The 19,808-nt window shown below is 35.9% G+C and overlaps 1 protein-coding gene across 2 annotated transcripts; it reads left to right on the forward strand.

The window, feature by feature from the left end:
* Positions 1-495: 495 nt before the first annotated feature.
* LOC129276709 (cyclin-L1-like) lies at positions 496-19,642 on the forward strand. Of its 2 annotated transcripts, none has more exons than XM_054913107.2 (10): positions 496-1,001; positions 5,801-5,875; positions 6,301-6,410; positions 6,641-6,761; positions 7,403-7,467; positions 14,192-14,291; positions 14,808-14,912; positions 15,337-15,487; positions 16,243-16,354; positions 16,949-19,642. In XM_054913107.2, exons 1-10 carry the CDS (start codon positions 789-791, stop codon positions 17,472-17,474), a joined length of 1,578 nt encoding a protein of 525 aa, XP_054769082.2. In that variant the 5' UTR covers positions 496-788; the 3' UTR covers positions 17,475-19,642. The 2 variants fall into 2 exon arrangements, with proteins under 2 accessions (XP_054769082.2, XP_063965872.1); XM_064109802.1 differs by lacking the exon at positions 496-1,001 and adding an exon at positions 4,174-4,240.
* The last annotated feature ends 166 nt before the right edge of the window (positions 19,643-19,808 follow it).

A 19,808-nucleotide genomic window follows, 5' to 3' on the forward strand; every position in this document is an offset into this window, starting at 1 on the left:
TTTCATATAATAAAATACAAAAGAAATAGTGAATGAGTGATGTCATCAGTTCCCTCATTTGCATACCGACCAGGATGTGCATATAACTATTTTGTGAAATTAAGCGAAATTTTAAAATGTCATAACTTTCTTATTTTACATCCGATTTTGATGAAATTTTCAGTGCTATACTTGTTGGATTCTTCTCTTTTTATCCCAATCAACTTTTTGTTGGGTTGGACTTGTCCTTTAATAATTCTTGCCCATTTTAGTTTTAGCGCTCGAAAATAAATTTTATTTATAAAGCCGGTGGAGGTTCTAGAGATAGATGTCAAGCTTAGTAATAGTCCACCTCAATTTGCAAGGTCCATTTAATTAAGGTTCTTCTCCTCTCCTTCTTCTCCTCCAAAACTTCATCATACAGTTGCATATGTGTCACTTTTATGATATCCCTTTTATTTGGCTTTGTGCTGTAATGTATGGCCACGTGATCTGTTACCGGGAAGGTATGACGTCATTACAATACAGTATACCGAAGAAGTTTCATGAGCAATTAAATTAGTACTCCGTCTATTTCGTATGAAATCTTTTTCTTCGTCATTAATAATTGAATCGATGTCGTGATATCTATGAGAATGCTAAAAACTGTAGTTTACTTACGCTTTTAACCCCAATATCACACGAAATTTGGAGATAAAATTTGAATGGAAGATTCACATACCTTCAGTGTTTAATATCAATCCGCACTACTGACCGGCATTTTTGCTTCTGCGCATGCGTGCCCGACGATTTCTCGGCGATTTGCAAGTATGGCGGACGACGACAAGACTCCATCAAAGAACTCCGAAATACCATCGTATGGAAATGTTATAATTACACTCGACAATGTTCTTATTCCTGACGCAAAACTTTCACAAACTCCTTCTGCCAACGATGGACTTGATATGGAGACGGAGATGGATCTGAGAATCCTTGGATGTGAATTCATTCAGACGGCTGGTATTCTTCTCAAACTTCCTCAGGTAAAAGCCATTGCTAGGTACGCCACTGATAATTCAAATCTTCATCCAAATCTGTTGAAACTTACCTCAACATAAAGAAAATGTGTCACCCATTACGATGATGCATTGATTAAGACATATGATGAAGAATAACTCAAGTTATGATTTTTTTAAGAAATGATTTCTAAGTATTATCCATTCCGAACGAATTGTCGACCATCGAGTATCAATCACCACCGCGCATGCGCATTCGGGGATTGCCAATTCGGGGCGGAGATTTTACATCGCGCATAAACGCTTCTCGCGGCATGGTGACGAAGCGTAAGTGCGCATCATTTGTGAATGAGATTGGTCATTTTCGCGGCGCTCATAAATATGCATGTGCGTTCATGATACGCATATATCGGAGTACTAGTATTTTGTTGTTTTGCAAGGCACAGTGTGCAAGACGATTGATTTGAGACTTGAAGTTAATTTCACATGTTTTAACTAGATTATCTGAATTACAGTGCACAATTACGACATGGAAGACCATTGGGATGGATTTCAAATATAATATGTAAGTGAGTTGATAACATTTGGTTTTGCATCTTTCTTTTTTCAAGTTGTTTTGAGATCGAGAATTTTTTATTTCATTTTAATCATTTCTTGTTTCTTGTCTGTCCACCTCAATTTTTTGTAGTCCTATGTTAAATGTTCCCCTTCAGTACACTGATGTCTGAAAGTATGAATCCGAAAAATGCACCCCCCCCCCGCGTTCATCCTTTCTCTCGATCCCTAACAATAACATTAAAAAGGATAATAACATAAGCTGATACTAGATAGAGTTTTGACAAGTTATTAAAGTCGTTTTTTTTTTTTTGGAGAGGCGGGGTGGGGGGGGGGGGGGTGATGTAATTCCCATTCCCCCCCCCCTCATTTTTTGTTTTTATTCGTGACTTGATATCCTTGCCTTTACGTGATTTCCTATGCATGCTCAATCCTTGAAACTTTACATAATTTAAAAATATTTTTACAGATCCATAGTACACCATACAGAACTTTTTTTAAAGGAGCTAGTCTCAAGTTTGTCTCTCCGTTTTGTTTCCTTTTCTGTGAGTTCCTTTCTTCTCATTTTGTTCCTCTCCTGTACTAACTTTACAACCATTTGCTTTTGTTTTTGCTCCTCTAGCCTCACCTTTTTCCCAATTTCATTGCATTCATTATTTTGTTTTCTCTTTCATCTACAGGAAATTTTTGTAGCCAGGAGGCTGTATCATTTGATGAAAACATCAGTTTGGATTCGACCTTACCACAGAAATGTTAGGGGCCCTATGAAGCATTGCATCCGCTCTGCCAAACTGCCTCTCACCCGAGATATTTGTAGAACTACACGATGCACTTTCTGCAGCAAGATCCAGCTAAAGTTGTGATGAACTAGCATATAATAGATTTCTTATATTCATAACATTCATCATTCCAGTTCTTAATTGATATTTCAAAAGTTTAATAAATCACTTTACATGCATTTAATATATTTCTTATATTCATATCATTCATCATTCCAGTTCTTAATTGATATTTCAAAAGTTTAATAAATCACTTTACATGCATCATATTGAGCTGTACACTGAATCTTGCCTCATAAGATCATTTGGCTTCAGCTCTACACAATACCCCCCCCCAGCAATAAAAAATGAAAATCTAATAAAACAATAGAGCTGCAGGCAGTAGCGTACCTAGGATTTTCCACAGGGGGGGGGGGCAAAATCGTCCGCCCAAAAATTTGACAAGCAAAAAAGTCTTCAACCACAAATAAAGGATTTCGTACTTTCGGTCTTAAACTTCAAAGGAGGGGGCCACCGGTGGCTCATCAGGGGGGGGGGGGGGCAGGGATACGTCCCTTGCATGGGTTGTGACTCGTCGGGGGGGCAGTCTGCCCCCCCCCCATAGGTACGCTAGTGGCTGCAGGTCCACCCACCCATCTGTATCAACCATTACCTCCAATGAGAATACCTAATTTTAAATTTTATTGAGCAACTTCATTAATACTGTTAAAATATCCAATTTATATTTTTATGTGGAGTTAATTAATGTAACCAATGCCAACAAGGAAAAAAAATAAAATGAATACTTTCATGTGTCAGTGTGGATTTGTCATTTCTTTTTTAAATTTATTTTAATATTCAGATCTGTATGTGTATCCTTTTTCAACACTATGTTCCTTCTCTTCTCTACTGCATGTGCCAAATTGTTTGTTTTTTTGCTCATACTTCTTAAATAAATCATGAAAAAATTACATGAAGTCTAAATAAAAATATTTAAACAGACATACAAGAAAAAAAGTGTTAGTTTGGGGTGATAGAAAATGTTAGAAGACAGTTGGGGGGGGGGGTGAGATAAATCAATTGTTTCTTTCTTGTCAATTTAAAAGCTGCAATTCACATTTGTGAATAATTAAGTAGTTGGTAGAACAATTCCTGCTTAAAGTTGCAGTCTGAATGGAATGCAGGATCGCCAAGAACAAAGCCCAGAGGCAGAGGTGGGGTTGGTTTTTTTTAAGGCGGCATTTCCATCACGCTTTCTTGGAACCACAGATATTCGACGGCTCATGCAGCCCAAGTCTGTTCATTGTTGGGCCCCTCGACTTCAGATCAGTAAGTATTGCCGTGCTCAAATGGAGGTAAGAAATTAATCTGAATGAAAATAAAAATATGAAAACAAAAGAAAATTAAAATGATAATGAATTAAATTAGATCTAGGCCATTCATTTTTAAAATAATAAAAAATTTAAGTTTGATTAGGCCGAAAGAAATCATGTTACATGAATTTTCAACAGAATATAATCATCAAATAATAAATTAAGACTAAAGTAAATTACCTAAAGTAAAGGCTAAAATTAGGTTCGAGAAGATTCAGAAAGTTGTTGCGTCATTTGCCATTTTTTTTCAATATTTTATTCAATCAAAATGAATGTGTGTCAGTGTGGGATGTATTTCTGATTTCTACATTTGTGTCTGGTTTTCAATTCCTAATTTATAAAAAAGAAAAAGTTTTTTTAAATCAAAGAAATACCAGACATATCACGGTAGACGGTCTGCTACACAAATTCCAAAGCGCAGGACTACACACCGCGGGCAACCAAAAACCCTAGCAGCCGCCATAAATTAGCCCGCGAAACGCGTCGCCAAACTTCCCACGAAAATCCCACGAAACAAATAGCAAGGGCGTTTAACATTCGTCCGTGGCAAATGGTGGCAAGAAATGCTGCCATGAATGAGGTAAGAAATGAAAGCTTACGACTTCAATTTTCGAGTAGCATATGTATTTTTAGCGTAATATGTCTGATAATTCCATGAAAATAACATATAATGATGATTTGATGCATAAACTGTACTTACAGACTGTTTTAGTGCAATTTTTGTTCCGATCTCGACCCTCCGTCGCAAGAGCTTACCGTGCAGTATAGCTGAATGCATTGGGAAGATGATGTCATCGTTTTCATTCCCATTGATATACGTTTACCATCCTAGACAGGAGACTCAAGTAGGGCTTGCCGTTATTGCTCGCACCGGCTCCCGAAGCAGCTTGTCGCCATTTTCGTACGCGAAAATGATGACGCGAAAATCGCGCCCTCTCGCGCTAGAGTAGCGTACCTACCATTGCATGAAATTGAAAAATTAATTTGAAACGCTTTTAAAAATCGCCCATTTTCATTCATTGTTCTGTGTTAGAATGTTTGGTAAATTAATAAGCTATTTAGATAAGACTGACTTGATTATCTGACATATTATTTGAAGTAGAAAATGTAGATATTACTCGTTAGAATCTACATTCCAACTCGACTTGTCAACTGAGTCGGACTGCATGCACAAAAAGAAGTTGAGTCATGGACATATTGCATTGATTAAAATATTGTTTTTGTGTAGGCTAGTGGAGTCAAGTGGACACTGCACTGTTCACTGACATTGTCGTATGTTTACATGATTTGAATGATAATGATTGATATTTGGCTTGTTTTGAATCTCTTTAGACCCTACTCTTAGTTTTACTCATCATGCTCATGTTAAAAGTTAATCTTATTCTTGGTCCCTTGGCCTTGCCTTGGCTTGGGCTTGGAAAAAAGTTGGAAATTGGATTCGGTCATTTTGGAATGTCACTCACTCGATCGTTGTGATGTGACTTTCTGCATTAATGCATGTGTCATGACATGTTCATCATATTTTAATTTGGTCTTCTTTCATAAAAAGTTGGACATGATTTTGTTTTTTATTTGAAACTCGTCCATGGATGAATCAATGCCCATTTTATTTAATGAACCAATTTTATAAATCACCTGAATTTCAGCGGCATCCTGTCGCTGTAGGCTACATCATGTAGATCTAACGTTAGATCTAATTTGGCTTCAATCTTAACACCTAATCCTATATCCCATCGTTCAGACCCTCCATCAGATGTTGCCTAGACCTACTGCATAAATCTAGATCTATTTTTTTTTATTGTCACCTGATCCCCTCTGGCTCTGACTTTAAATTTGTACCAAATGTTCATGTCTCAATGAAACCTCGAAAGCCCAAAGTTTTTAACCATTCTTATCCATATGTTTTTTTTTTTTTAATTGACTTCCATTCATTCATACAGCATGTACATTATGCAACTGATTCATGCTATATGCCAAATTAATGTTTGGCTTATAATAACAGATTTTTGTTAACCTGATAATTGCCCAAGACTTTAATGGAGAAGGAGAAACTTGTTTGACAGTGGTGGTGTGTGACATGAGGCACATGTTATTACTAATATAAACTTTTTTTTTCTTATACTTTTTCCCATTTCTCCAGGTTGCAATGGCCACTGGACAAGTACTATTTCAAAGGTTCTACTACTCAAAGTCGATGGTTAAGCATAATATGGAGGTGAGTGGTGCATGTTGTTCTATTTTCAGACTGCCTCCAACTCTAGTAAAGATTATTGGTAACCTTCAAGGTATTTTGAATAATGACCAGTAATGTTCTTGATGAATATTTTTGAACAAAATCAATAGGGGGGGGGGTGTACCAAATTTCCCCTGTACCAATGGAGCCAGACTACATCCAGGTTACATCCAGAATTATGGAAGCAGTGAGGGCATATATTTGTTTAAAAAACTTAATGCATGAATGGGGCCGAGTTCCTGGACTTCCTGCAATGCTTGGTATACAAAAGTGTGAAGAATTGATCAATGTGGGTAGATCCTTAATGATATGATATGTTTGTTCTGTTATAATATTGTGATGATAAATTAGAATAATTTGAACTGGAGAAATTATTAAATAAACATCTTGTTTTTTTTATAATTCAGACAGTTGCCATGGCTTGCATCAACCTAGCTTCAAAGATAGAAGAGGCACCGAGGAGGCTGAGAGATGTTATCAATGTGTTCCATCATATACGACAGAAAAGGAACAAAAAGTGAGTATGATGAAAACATTACTATTTCATGAAGTAATTTTTGGAGGAGGGGGGGGTATGGGACTTGCCAAGATGACCCCCCCCCCCCCATGAATGATAGTCATGAAATGATTGCAAGAAAATGCATGTTTGTCAGTACTAAAATGGCTATGAATGAAATTTAACTTTGTTAAAATCCAATGCAGAAAATTTACAACCTCGTTCTTTTCTATTTCTCCTTTATCCTGCAGAGCCGCTGAACCCATAATATCTGACCAAAAATATATCAACCTGAAAAATCAGGTAATCAAGGCTGAACGAAGATTACTAAAGGAGCTTGGCTTCTGTGTCCATGTCAAGCATCCGCACAAGGTAAATATCGATACCCGAGGGTTGTCTGCAAAGTTATTTGACTTACGACAAATCAGACTGTAGTTTGTTCTAATGTGTCCGAAAACACTTTTGTTCTTATTTGGTTCAGTGAGGAATCAGAGTCTTTAACAACCTTGTGTGATTATTGACCCTGTATTGCTATGTTGTTATAACAGGCTAGTTGTATTGGCTTATTGCAAATTCAACTATTTTGATGTAAAAAATACTTGAATTTGAATGTTTTGCTAATAAAATTTTTGAGAAAGAATTGGACATCAAACTAAAAGACTATTACCTTGCAAGTCAAATAATGATGCAGGCAGCCCTCGTCTTTTTTTGTTTCTCTGCTATGTTAACCTTTGCATAACATGTAACCATTTTTCTCCTCCAAACAATTACAATTGTCATGATTTACTATGTGTCTTTGTTCATTCTTTTTCTTAAAATGCCATCAAATTAAATTTGTTTTGAATAACGTGTGAATAACATTCTCTCCCCAATAGCAGTGCGTTTTATGAAGTATTCAATTACAGGCCAATGCATTGAATAGTCGAAGGCTCATGTACCCATCTCTATTGAAGATCCCATTCTAACTTGATTTGTGTGCCTTTTCTTTCCTTCCTGTCTTTTCGTCACTGAAGATGATAGTGACGTACATACAGGCCCTGGAGTGTGAGGAGAACACTCAACTTGTCCGTACAGCATGGTGAGTAAATTTCTTCTCTTCTTTGTCAGTCATATGTTGATGTCATCAGATGTCGATGATTGCTAGGGAAAAGAAGGTGGTCAAAATAGAAATCTGGGGGGAAAAAAGAGCAATATTTGTTTGTTCATAACTTTCATCTTTTATTTAGGGAACATGATTAAGACAAGGGTCCTCCTTCAATACCAGTTAGCCTGGACCCCCATTCTGTTAAAAATCTTTTGCATTAAAGCTTAGGGTTGGTCAAAAGCATTTATGTTGCAAAGTTTCAAAGCTGGAGTATCAGTCTTCTTAATTTGATGAAAAAAATAAGATTTTCAAAATTTTGATGTATTGCCCTATACAATAAGATAATATCATGTCCATACATGTACATGACAAGTGGTGAAATTTTACAATAAACATGTATATGATTTATGAAGAAGTTATTGGGGCCCTGTTATGGGGGGGGGGCATCATGAAAAAAATGCTCTATGAAAATTTGACTTTAACAATTTCTTTTAAAAAAACATATAGATCCAAAGAGACTGCATCTGCCCCAAAATAGATATATTAGAATAATGAAAAAACATAAGGGAACTGAGGTTTTTGATAAATAAATTTTGGTATTTTATTCATAAAAAAATTTTTTTTTTTGAAGAATGTACATGCCAAATTTTGCTGCAGTTTCATGGACGGCGACCAAGATAAGGGGGGGGGGGGGGGGTATTGGACCCCAAAATAGCCAAGGTCAATTCAAACTCAAAGACCTCATTTTAACATAATCATTAATGGAAAGGGCAGGAATGTGTATGATTTAGTTTTGTTCACATCTGATGACATCACATGTGCAATAATATTATATGAAAAAAAAAGACCTTTTGTTTATTGTTAAAAATAATGTAAATAATGAAAAAAACTTTTTTTGCCTGTGTGGTCATGCAAATTGCTTTGAAAATAAACATTAGTCTGTGGAGCTTGAAACATGGTGAAAAGAACACATAAATGTGTGTGCATCTACATGAGGAAACTCTGAATGGTATGAATTATTGAATATTGATCCATTTTAGAACATTTAGCAAAATACCAGTTTGAAGTTCAAAGTGTAAAGAACAGCTGTATGCCTGTTATGCATGTTTGATTTAAAGGACAAGTCCACCCCAACAAAAAGTTGATTTAAATACAAAAAGAAAAATCGAAAAAAAGCATGATTTTAATACTGAAAATTTCATCAAAATCGGATGTAAAAATAAGAAAGTTATGACATATTTAAGTTTCGGCTAATTTCACAAAACAGTCATATGCACATCCTGGTGGGTATGCAATGAAGAGACTAATGACGTCATCCACTCACTATTTATTTTGTACTTCATGAGATATTCTAACTTTATCCAAATTGTCAAGTGAGACAAAGATTAATTCCTCCCTGAACATGTGGAATTAGCATTGTTTTAATACCTTATGGTTCAGTCAGGTTGATTCATATTGTCAAATCTGTAAAAAATGAAGTATTGTATAATTTAAACAATAAAAACAAAAGAAATAGTGAGTGTGGGACATCATCGACTCTCATTTGCATGTCACCGAGTTGTGCATATCACTGTTTTTTGAAAAATAAGCGAAACTTTAAAATGTCTTATTTTACATCCGATTTTGATGAAATTTTAAGTGTTATGCTAGTTTGATTTGTCTCTATTTATTCAAATCAACATTTTTCTGGGGTGGACTTGACCTTTAATGAAAATTATAATGTTCAGCATTTACATAAATATTATAGATATTAATTGTTTGTTACTGAAGCACTGTTTCATTTATTTGTTTATCTGCTTAAAATTATTACTTTGGAGGATTAAATGATTTCTATTTCCAGAAGACATGATGTCATTTTCTTTGGAATTTGCATAGCCATTAAACTAATGATTTCTCCTAAGTAAATCTTGAAAGATTACAATTATAGTCGGACCATATTTTAATAGGCTTCACAAAATTATAGGATAGTGGTTAATGCGTACTTCTTTTATTTTCTCCCCCTCCACCTAAAGATGTAGGTTGGTAAGTAGAGAAAATCACTTCTCTCTCCAAGCGGCGTGTGTCACGCACACAACCTTTCCACACGCCTGCTCAACATCACCAGGTCACTTCAGCTCGCCAAGCCAGCCAGCCGGGGAGGGGGGCTCTTGCCCGGCAAGGACTGGACAGCTGACCTTCCTGGTGGCTTTCGTCAGTCCAAGCTCTCCCCAGTCATACCCTCTCAGTCGGAGTAAAGAAGGTGCACTTTGTGGTCTCCCGGTTTCTTAACGGAATGGTCTCGTCTCTCTCACACTCACTGCCCATCTTGTCAAAGGAGGACATCACTTATGTCAAGTATACCTCTACGGTGTACCACAGGGTGGTGTTCTTTCATTTGTTTTATTTATGTTCGCTTCATAAGATTTTATTTTTCAACTTTATTCTCGTTTTGTTTATGTAAAATAATTATATTAGAGAGTAGTAGAAGTATGTGCTGGGAAATATTTTCTCAACTGCTTAGTTAATAGGAATCCAACCTAAGTGATAAAATATATTTTGTGAGGGGTGGGGATATAAAAAAACCCCCACAATGATGAAAGTTTGAAACAATTCAGAAAAGGAATAAGACAGTTCGAAAATTGAGATATCTAAGACTAAGTAAATCTCAAATTGGCAATTTGGTTTATTGTGCCAAGTGGTAAAGACACCTCTTTATTTTTTACTTAATCGTGATTAAGTGTTTTAACTATATAACTTATTTTGGAATAAAACTTTCATAAAATAGTACATTTTAGTCATTTTGTGTGTATGAGCAAGTGGATGAGTTGTCCTTGTCCTACATCACAATGGAATTACCTATGTTGCCTATTTGAAATCTATTAGAGAAATCTTTACTTGTACCTAAATTAAAACAAAAAAATGCATCTTTTTAATTGTCCGATTTTGTTTCACATCTCTACTGCCCTGATATTTTGTATTTCATTGGAAACGGCTTTCAACAACTTTATTTTAAGGTTGGATTTATCTTTAATAATTTAATATTTAGATAATGATCTTCCAATCCTTAATATAAAAGTAGTTTTGAAAATTGGTGTTTAGGAATCAATGTTTCAAAATATCAGCTTTGAGTTTTTGTATGTCTGGTTGCATCAGATTAAGACTTATTGTTCATTTGCAAAAGTAAGATGAGAGTTAACCCTATCTTAACTGGGCTATTTTGGACCATTATATACTGCAAGGGGGGTCAATTTGCCCCCCCCCCCCTCAGATCTCAGCCGCTGATTGCGCAATTGCCGCAAAAATTGGCAAGCTCGTAGAGCAGGATTTAAACTACAAGAGTGAATAGTAAAATTTTGGAAAAATTTTTTTTGATATTTTTTATTTATTATGCAAATAAGCATATGAAATTTGCCATAAATTTGGCTTTTTGTGTATGTATTTGCCTTAAACTCAATTTATATAGCTAGTAGAATGTTAATTTTTGGTGGGAGTATCAATTATTTCATTTTTAACAAATATCTACAAAAAATAGCAAAAATATAATTAATTTATGTATTTTATTGTTTTTTTAAACCTTTGTTTTTTATTGTTTTTCCTGATGAACTTTGTCGAGGACCTCTTTTGCGATCATAAATGGCACAAAATAAATCCATTTAAACCAACAAAACTAAACATAATTTATGATTTTTGGTTGAAAAACACAATTTGCATTGACTTTTTATACGGAATCACGTTTTTGAGCAATATCTGGTCTGACATGCACTTACAAAACGTTGCGTAATTTTGGAACCGCGTACTTGGGCGTCGCAAATGTGGTCTCAAAAGATGCGCAAGACTTGAAAGTAAAAAGTCAGTGAGCGGTGCAGTCAAAAAAAATTTTTGTAGATTTTATAGAAAATATTTTGATATACCACATTTTATTTCCCGTACATAACATGCTGTGTGCATAATCATAAGTTGTATGAGTATCTATATTTTTATTGCTACTTGCTAGTGTTAACCTTGAAACAGTTTGAATTACCCATTAATTATCTAGATGGTTTTATAGTTTGTGTAAGGTTTACATTAGGTACAATTACTTAGAAATAGCCATCGCACATGCTCCATTGTGTTGATGACTCTTCTATAGACTCTTTTTACAGATTAAAATCTTTCAAGTCTTCCATGAAACCATCTACATTGGACCTTTTGAGGACACTATCAGACTTGGAAATGAGCCATGACATCTGGGTTCCACTGAACATTGCAAGGACTTGGTGCAACGCGAAGCTGGTTTACTGTGGTAACAAGCCTGATGGTGATAGTCTCTTGGACCTTGGATAAACTTCACAACCGGCATTGGAGTTCACATATTGCTTAGTATGACGTATGAACAGCTACCGCAAGGCCACTGCGTCAGAACTAAAAGCCTTCGAACCACAGCATGTCACGAGCGAGCTCATGACATGGTTGCATGAATAAATTCTATGCATGTTTTATGAGGCGACTTAAAGCATGCTTGAAAAGCAGAACAATATTTTAATGATTTTAGTGTGATATAAAATGAAAGATAGTGATTAATTGATATTTATGAATTCCATGTCGATTCAAATGTTAAAATGTGTTTGGTGCATGTGCAATACATTGTCCCTGTAGCTGTACATCATTTTGTAGGTTTTTGCAGATTTGATGATCATGAAAACCTAATAAGAAGGAGGTCTTCAACAAATGTGGAACCAAGCAAAAGGCCATTAGTGGCAGATCGATTTGATGAAGTGTTGAGAGGATGAAACATTGACTGATCAGGGAATACGAAGATCATCGTCACATCAATATGGACCACTTGTGGCAGAAGTTAACAGATGAGAATTAAAAATGCAATGAAGCTTGAAAATATGTGTTCATGTAAAGATTGTGCAATGGTGTATGTTCTTTTTTGAGCTTATATAACCTTGCAGATAACAGTTTAATTGGACTACCCTCGCCAGAGGAGGTGGATTACTTACTGTCAACAAGATGGATGGAAAGACATTTTAGAAAGACTCCATGAATGAAGATGGTCTTCGCCAAGGAAAATGCACACGAAAGTAAGGTGGCAGTGACAATGAATACAAAATGCTAGCAGGAATATTAATGGATCTGCTTAAAGTTTACATGACCAAAAGATATGTTAATGATTTTCAAGGTACTAGTATTCGCGTAAGAGCACCTCTGTGTAAGCTCTCAATACGCCAGTTAGGGGTGGTGGGGGATGGGTAGAAATGTGTTGAGCATTCACCCTTTAGTTGAAAATTTAATCTTGTCAAAAGAAACTTGTTTAAGCTATTCCCTTGAGTTTGTTTTGCTGTACATGTGCTGTAACATATTCACTTAGACTATGGCTGTGATCATTATTCCAATACTAGGTGTACAAAGTTGATGAAGATTTTAGAGAGCCATTGAAATTGTGTAGTTACAGATTAGAAGTTCCTTATTTGCCAGCTCCCCCAGGATTGTTTCTAATTTAGTGAAAACACAAAGTCCAACCAGATAGCCCCATTACAAAATACTTGCCTAAGCAGTCAATCATGCAATTTGTAATCTTTGGGTTTTATATACTTTTTGTGCCTGCCTCATGTCCGAGACCAAACTTTATCACCTCCCCCAACGTATGAAAGGCACCACATCGTTTGTCATAAGGTCTTGTGGATATTAAGAGGTGGGTTTCAGATTTAGATGATCATGTCCGATGGATACCACTGTAAAAATTGTGTCACCGATCAGATTTATAACACTTGTATATTGACACTTCAATTTGGATTAGAATCTTAATTGGCTTGCCTGATGTTGGCAAGTGAAGTTCATCCAAGTTTCCAGTGACTTCTAGCCTGTGGTCTATGGGCAGGTATTTTAATGGCAAGCTATCTGGTCTTATCGACAATCAAGCACATTTTGTGTATCGAGTCCTATTGTATGTATATATTTATTAGTACATGTGTAGTTGTGTAGTATTACGTACATGTAATGTAGTGTGTAAGGCAGATGAGAGGTCGATAGAACCTTTGAGCAGATGAAACCATTCCTCTATGGGAAGAACCAGGGGTGCACTCTTCATTTCTTTGGTGATGGCAAAGACTCTTGGCTGATAGTTCTAGCGGAGTGATCAAGTGATTTGAAGGGCATGTGGATGGTAAAACGCCTTGGCTTGGTAAGGAGTACCCATCTTATTCTCCATTTACCAACAGTTAAATATTCAATTGAAATGTGACATATGCAACATGGTTACCAAACATTTGGCATTTTGTACTGATAAAGCTACAAATTTAAGTGTTCATAATAAATCAAAATCTACAATGATTTGAGCTTCATACTTGGATTCTTATGAAGTGAAAAGAATTGTTGCAATTTCTCATATTTCTCTTGCGAAATAATGAAACAAATGCTTGATAGATAAGGATTCTGTGAAGCTTGATGACATGGAAGAAAGTTGGGCTTCATTCGCTAGGCATGTTTCAGAAGAAAACATGAACCCTTCTCCAATTGAACGTTGATTGCAAAGCATTCTTTGCGGGTCTGTTCTAATGAAAGATGAAACATTTAATTTCAGGATTAAATTTCTACATGGAAAATCAGGAAGACCTGCTGTATTAGGAATATTCTATATTGGAATAGCCTTCCCAGACCTTTCTAATATTGGAAAGATTCTCGGTTATCCCTGGAGACCTTCTTTCTTCATGTAGGGGGGCATGTGTCCAAATGTTTTTTACTTTTTTCTCTGCAGGAACTACATGAATGACAGTCTTAGGACAGATGTCTTTGTTCGCTACTCACCAGAGACGGTGGCCTGTGCTTGTATATCTCTGTCTGCGAGACAAATAGGAGTAAGTATTTGTACTATTGTTTGTTCGAATTATGGGGACTTTTTGTATAATTGAAAAGAATTTTTGATGAATAATTTTTAGTAGAACTGGAAAAAGGGAGTCATTGTGAACCAATGAGTTATTAATAGCAGAACCAATAGTGTGAGACTTTATTTAATGAAGTAAAGCATATTTATTATTTCATACATTCATGAGAATTATGATTAATTGATTAGAATTTGTAAATTTTGGAGTAATTGACTGTTTTGTAGATTACACAATAGGTGATGTTCATGCCAATATTTCTTACGAGTGAGTTGTGAGATGAATCCAAATGACTAAGCTCTTTTGGGTATCATTAGTGAACAAGGTAGATGTATCCCTTACCCGACCAGGCCAAAATCTCTTGGTTGGGATTGGTCAAGTTGGTTTGATTGGCAGAGGAAAACGCTCTCTGAAATATCCCAATTAGTTACTAGTGTCCATGCTCCAGTAATACCCATGTTTACAATGTAATTGTTTTCTTTTCATTTTCAGCTACCTCTACCAAGTAATCCACCTTGGTACGGATTAATGGGAGCTAAAGATACAGATGTTGAAGATATCTCCCTCACCATACTCCGATTGTACACTAGGACAATTGTAAGTAAACCATTTTTGTACCATGCTCACATTGGTAAATTGCCACTAGGTCTACATCTGCTTTCTCTTATTTTCTTTTTGGTATACAAAGTGGAATGGGGTCATTGGGGCATTATACTAAATGGCACTTGGACGAAGTGGGTCTTAAGGGGACGTGAAGTGTAGACTAAACAGCAATTAGGGGGGGCTCATTTCTGGGTGACATTCCAAAAATGTACTTTTGATTTCAGAAAAGGCAAACAAAAATAAAGGAATAAAAAGAGGAAGGCATGCTAACAAGTACAGGATGAATAAATGCTCTTTTTGCCATTGATGATCATGTTTATTTTTCTCATCTTATTCACTGCGTATTTCATGGATGGATTTGGCATGCACTATTACTTTTTGATAATCTTTGCACTCCATCTATCCATTGACCTTACAGAAAAGCTATGAATTCTTGGACAAGAAAGTAGAGCGATGTCGTATGATCATCCAGGAAGCTAAACTCAGGGCCAAAGGTCAACTGACGGAGTCTGGAGCCAACAGCCAGGCTGGGACCCCTAGCAGCTTCTCACCTCACACATCAAGACCAAGTGAGTATCCACTACGTCAGTTCTTTCTCTTTTCTTCAAATTGATGGAATTTAAAATACTAACAATGCATGTTTAGATATAGAAACGTACGGATATGTACAGGTAATCTTGCTCACTTGACCTATTATATAGGTCGGATATCCTCAAAGTTGAAGCAGTGTTTTTAAAACATGGAAAACATTCTTTAACTTTCCAAGTTGAATTTCTTCAAAGTCAAAAAGATAAATGTGTTCTCAAGATATTCGACTTGAGCAGATTCACTTGTACTTTAATTCTTTCATCTTTTTTAAAAGTCAATTGAATTTAGTAAGCATTTATTGAAAAGTTTGTCATAAGTTCCAAATACTAACAATGCACATTTACATCAAAGGGTATGAATATAAGTGATCAAGAAAAAATGATCAGTCATTTATACACAGGAAATTTTCTTTGCTGATGTGATCTTATTAATTTTCTTGACATGTCTTCATCATGAAAATCGACAATAGGTATACTTACAGGCAATTCCATGAAATATGTATGTGGGACCTTAATGAAGTTTTTTGTCCCTGATTTCTTGTTTGTTTGACAGTCTGTAATGCTCTCAAAGGACCTTGACTTGGTCAGTTAATGAAGTGAAGTAAGAATTGAGAAAAATAGGGGTCGGACGTACAAAAAGGTTGACTATTTTATGGAATAGCCCTTTGTAGTGCTGTCATGTACACTCTTTTCATGACCCAATAATTGACTAATGCCATGTTGTTTGTCCAACACAGATTCCCCTAAAGCGAACCACGAGTCTCCAGGTTTACCTAGGATGTACAAGGTCAACTCCAATTCTATCAAGGAAGAACCTCACTCGGGATCTGCAGGAAGCAACAAAAGCAGGTGAGTACAGTGACCAGAGTCTCTGGAATCAAAGGTTGCCGTCAAGCTCAAACCCCGCAATATTAGTCTTATGATGGTCCTCTCTGTAGAAGATTGGATTGGTCATGTGGGATTCAACAATTGAATTGATTTGAGATAAATAATGTTGTCAAAGAAACAAAATTCTCTTTGCCTTTAGTTTGAAAATAAAAGAGATATATCATTTTAAGACTAACATATTTAGGGGTACTTGAGAGTTATTAAAGATGTTGCATTCTGTTCACATGCCTAGGTGAACATTTATGTTCCAATCATTCAATCTGTCATTCATAGCTTGGTGGTCAAGTATGTTCAACCTTAGTTGTCTCATTCTTATTTGGATGATTGTGCAAAATTACGGTCCATCTGAGGTAAACTATATGTGTAGAATTCCTCCACCATCCTATCTTTCATATGTCTATCTTTTATGAAAGAAAGTGTAACAAATGTAAAATCAGTTCTTGATCCTCTTTTAAAGTAGTCAAGTTTTTTTTTTTTGTAATCAAAATATCTCTCAAGAAGTTTTTGCTTTGTCACTAAATTTGCTTTCTTTGTTTTCTTTTGATAATTTTACAGAGAAAATGGTAAAGTGGACAAGCACAAGAGAAGCCCATCATCATCTATCTCTAGCAGAAGTCGTCGGTCTTCAAGTAGAGGTCGTAGATCAGACAGCCGCGACTCGGTTGTGGATAGGCATTCGTCACGAGATCGAAGTTCACGTAGCAGAAGCACCTCCCCTCGCAATAATCGCAAACGACAATCCAGCAAGCGCAAGAGAGACGACCACAAACGCGGCCGACGAGACCGCTCCTCCAGTCCCAAACACCGACACGGCCACAAGCAGAAGCGAAGCCGGACACCACCACGTGGATACGGCAGCCGCAGCAGATCGAGGTCACGAAGTCGGTCGCGAGAGCGTCGACATAAGCACCACTATAGTCCATACAATGACTCTGCCAAAGAATCTCACTCCCGTCATAAAAGTAGGAGTAAACATAGAAGGGAGCGATCCAGATCCCGCTCTAGATCGCCGATTGCACGTTCACGCAAATCCAAAAGAGACTCTGGTCGATCCCATGCCAATGACCATAGGAGAAGATGACGTCCGTTTATTACTGTGCCTTAAATATGTTTTATTATAAGTGTTAATCAAATTTATAATGTGTACGTAAAATGTAAACAGGATTGTCTTTATACTACAGTACCAGTTATACTTAATGTAAAGATTTTATATGAAGAGAAAAAGGTAGCGTCAATATTACACGTTGACTTGTAAATTGTCAAATTGCTCAGGAGGAACTTACCGTTTGTGTGTTCAAAGGGTATTGAAGACAAGTTTTTTTTATAGAATGGTAATTGACATGCATGTGCTTATAAGAAAGGAATGCCAAATGGTAATTAAAAGGGGGTGCAGCTTTGAAGTGGATCCTTGATTCTTGAAATATGCTGCTGAGTCATAATTAAAGGATTGTGCTTGTATTATTTTATCACAATCTTGACTTATGTAGAAAAGCATACTGGACTTTGCTGCTACTATTGTAAATAGATGCATTGTTTGTTTACTTCATTTTTAGATTCTCAGCATTTATTTATTATTTTATAGACAAGATATCTTTGTGGAAAGTAATACAAGTGCATTAGAGAATCATTTATGTGTATTATTGACCCCTCCCCCTTCCCTCAATCCTTGAATTGACTTTTCACAGGACTCCATCAGAGTCAATAGATTTTACCCCCCTCCCATGCAACTCTTTCTGAATATACATGCTTTGTGCTTTATTTCCCACAATACCAGCTAAATAGGTCAGGCCGACCATCCATGTGTAGTCATGTAGATGCTTTTTGTGTGAAGTGCTTGTGAATCTTGGCAGATTTAATCAATTTGTCCTCGTTTTTATTGATTCTACACACAGTTTTGAGGTGTTATGTAAACAACATTGCGCAGTCACTTTTAGATGGTGTCTTTCAAATTTGATATCACAAACATTGCTAAAAATTTATTGATATCAATACAAGATGAGAACTTAGTCTTTTTCTTTCTTCCTACCTTCATTTTTTGGCAGTTTAAAATGACCCTGCTAGTTATTGGTCAGCTATATTGAGGAAGCAAGGTATTTTCCTGATGTATTTATTGATTCATATGATGATACTATGCTAGCATGATATGATTTATTTTTTGTGGGGGGGGGGGGGGTGGGCAATTTCAAACCACAACCATTTAACACACATTTTAAAAGGGGACAGGTATTTCTACAGGTACATTTATCTCATTGCAATATACCACACTAGCATAAAATGTCTTCTTTTTTTTCCAAAGCATAGAGATCTGGTGAGAGTGTTCATTTGATGCTGAAATGCTTGTTTCAATTCTTGGGGAGAACATTCCTTTTGTATAAATTTCCCGAATGAGAGTTGTTCTATTTGGTTTATTTGGACATTTCTTTGACTATTTTGATTGATATCATATTTTACCAAATAGTATACTTGTGTTCTTTTGTTATTAGCAGTTTTGCTGTCTTGTCGTTAACACTACCTGTTATAAATAAAATACTAAAAGATTAGGTTCAGTTTGGGCAAGTTTCCGCTTTTAATACTTTTTTTAACATACTGTTGGCCATAAATGATGTGATATTCTGATAATGGATTTAAAATTGAGCTGGATAATTTTGATAATAAATTTAGAAAACTTCAAAGGCACTTCGCTTGGTGCATCATTATAAAACAGCGACGAATGACGTCCTTGCAAAAATTAATTGTTTTACTGGCCTGTTGGGTGCTTCATAGATGTTTGCAAGTTACAAGCGACTGGTAATTTTCTTTTGAGCCAAATCAACGCCAATGAAAATTTGGTGCACAAAGTTATAAGAAAAGATAATCAGTCATAAACTCGCTTGTAACTTACAAATAGCTTTATGAAATGCCCGAGTACACTGCACCAAATTTCTTTTCATCCCATAGTTAAACCTTGAATCAAGATTTTATTTTAAATGTATGTATTATTGTAATTTGTGAAGATGTTATCACAGTCCCCCTTCTTCCTTAACCTAGTGTAAGATATTTTATGAAGAAGAAATGGAAGAAAAAAAATGGAAAAAGACTGTAATGTGTCTTTGAAAGTCCATTTGTAATGTTTTTGACTTTGGATGAAATGTTTCTTTTATATTTGTTGAAGATTATAAAACTACCATTGTTATTGCCAAGCCGTTTGAATGTATTGAATTTTCTTTTGTAATAAAATCCTCACTTATCTTTGTGAATGATACAAATTTACACTGTGTATCCCATAAGATTCTCATTTGATTGTATGATATAAAACTCTGTTGAAAAGCTTACACGCTGCGTAATTTGTGTGTTTCATGCACACTAATTGCCCCATTAATGTGACGTCAGTCACGTCACTCCTTTGTGTTAATCCAGAAAAGACTAGTCAGCAACA

The sequence above is a fragment of the Lytechinus pictus genome, chromosome 14, assembly GCF_037042905.1.
Source record: "Lytechinus pictus isolate F3 Inbred chromosome 14, Lp3.0, whole genome shotgun sequence".
In the NCBI taxonomy this organism is placed as follows: Eukaryota; Metazoa; Echinodermata; class Echinoidea; order Temnopleuroida; family Toxopneustidae; genus Lytechinus; species Lytechinus pictus.

Bases quoted from the DNA above. Each gene is read 5' to 3' on its own strand.
- LOC129276709 (XM_054913107.2), top strand. From the start codon at position 789: ATGGCGGACGACGACAAGACTCCATCAAAGAACTCCGAAATACCATCG. The intron at 6,762-7,402 runs GTAAATATCGAT...TCGTCACTGAAG, and splicing joins ATGTCAAGCATCCGCACAAG to ATGATAGTGACGTACATACA. The intron at 14,913-15,336 runs GTAAGTAAACCA...TTGACCTTACAG, and splicing joins GATTGTACACTAGGACAATT to AAAAGCTATGAATTCTTGGA.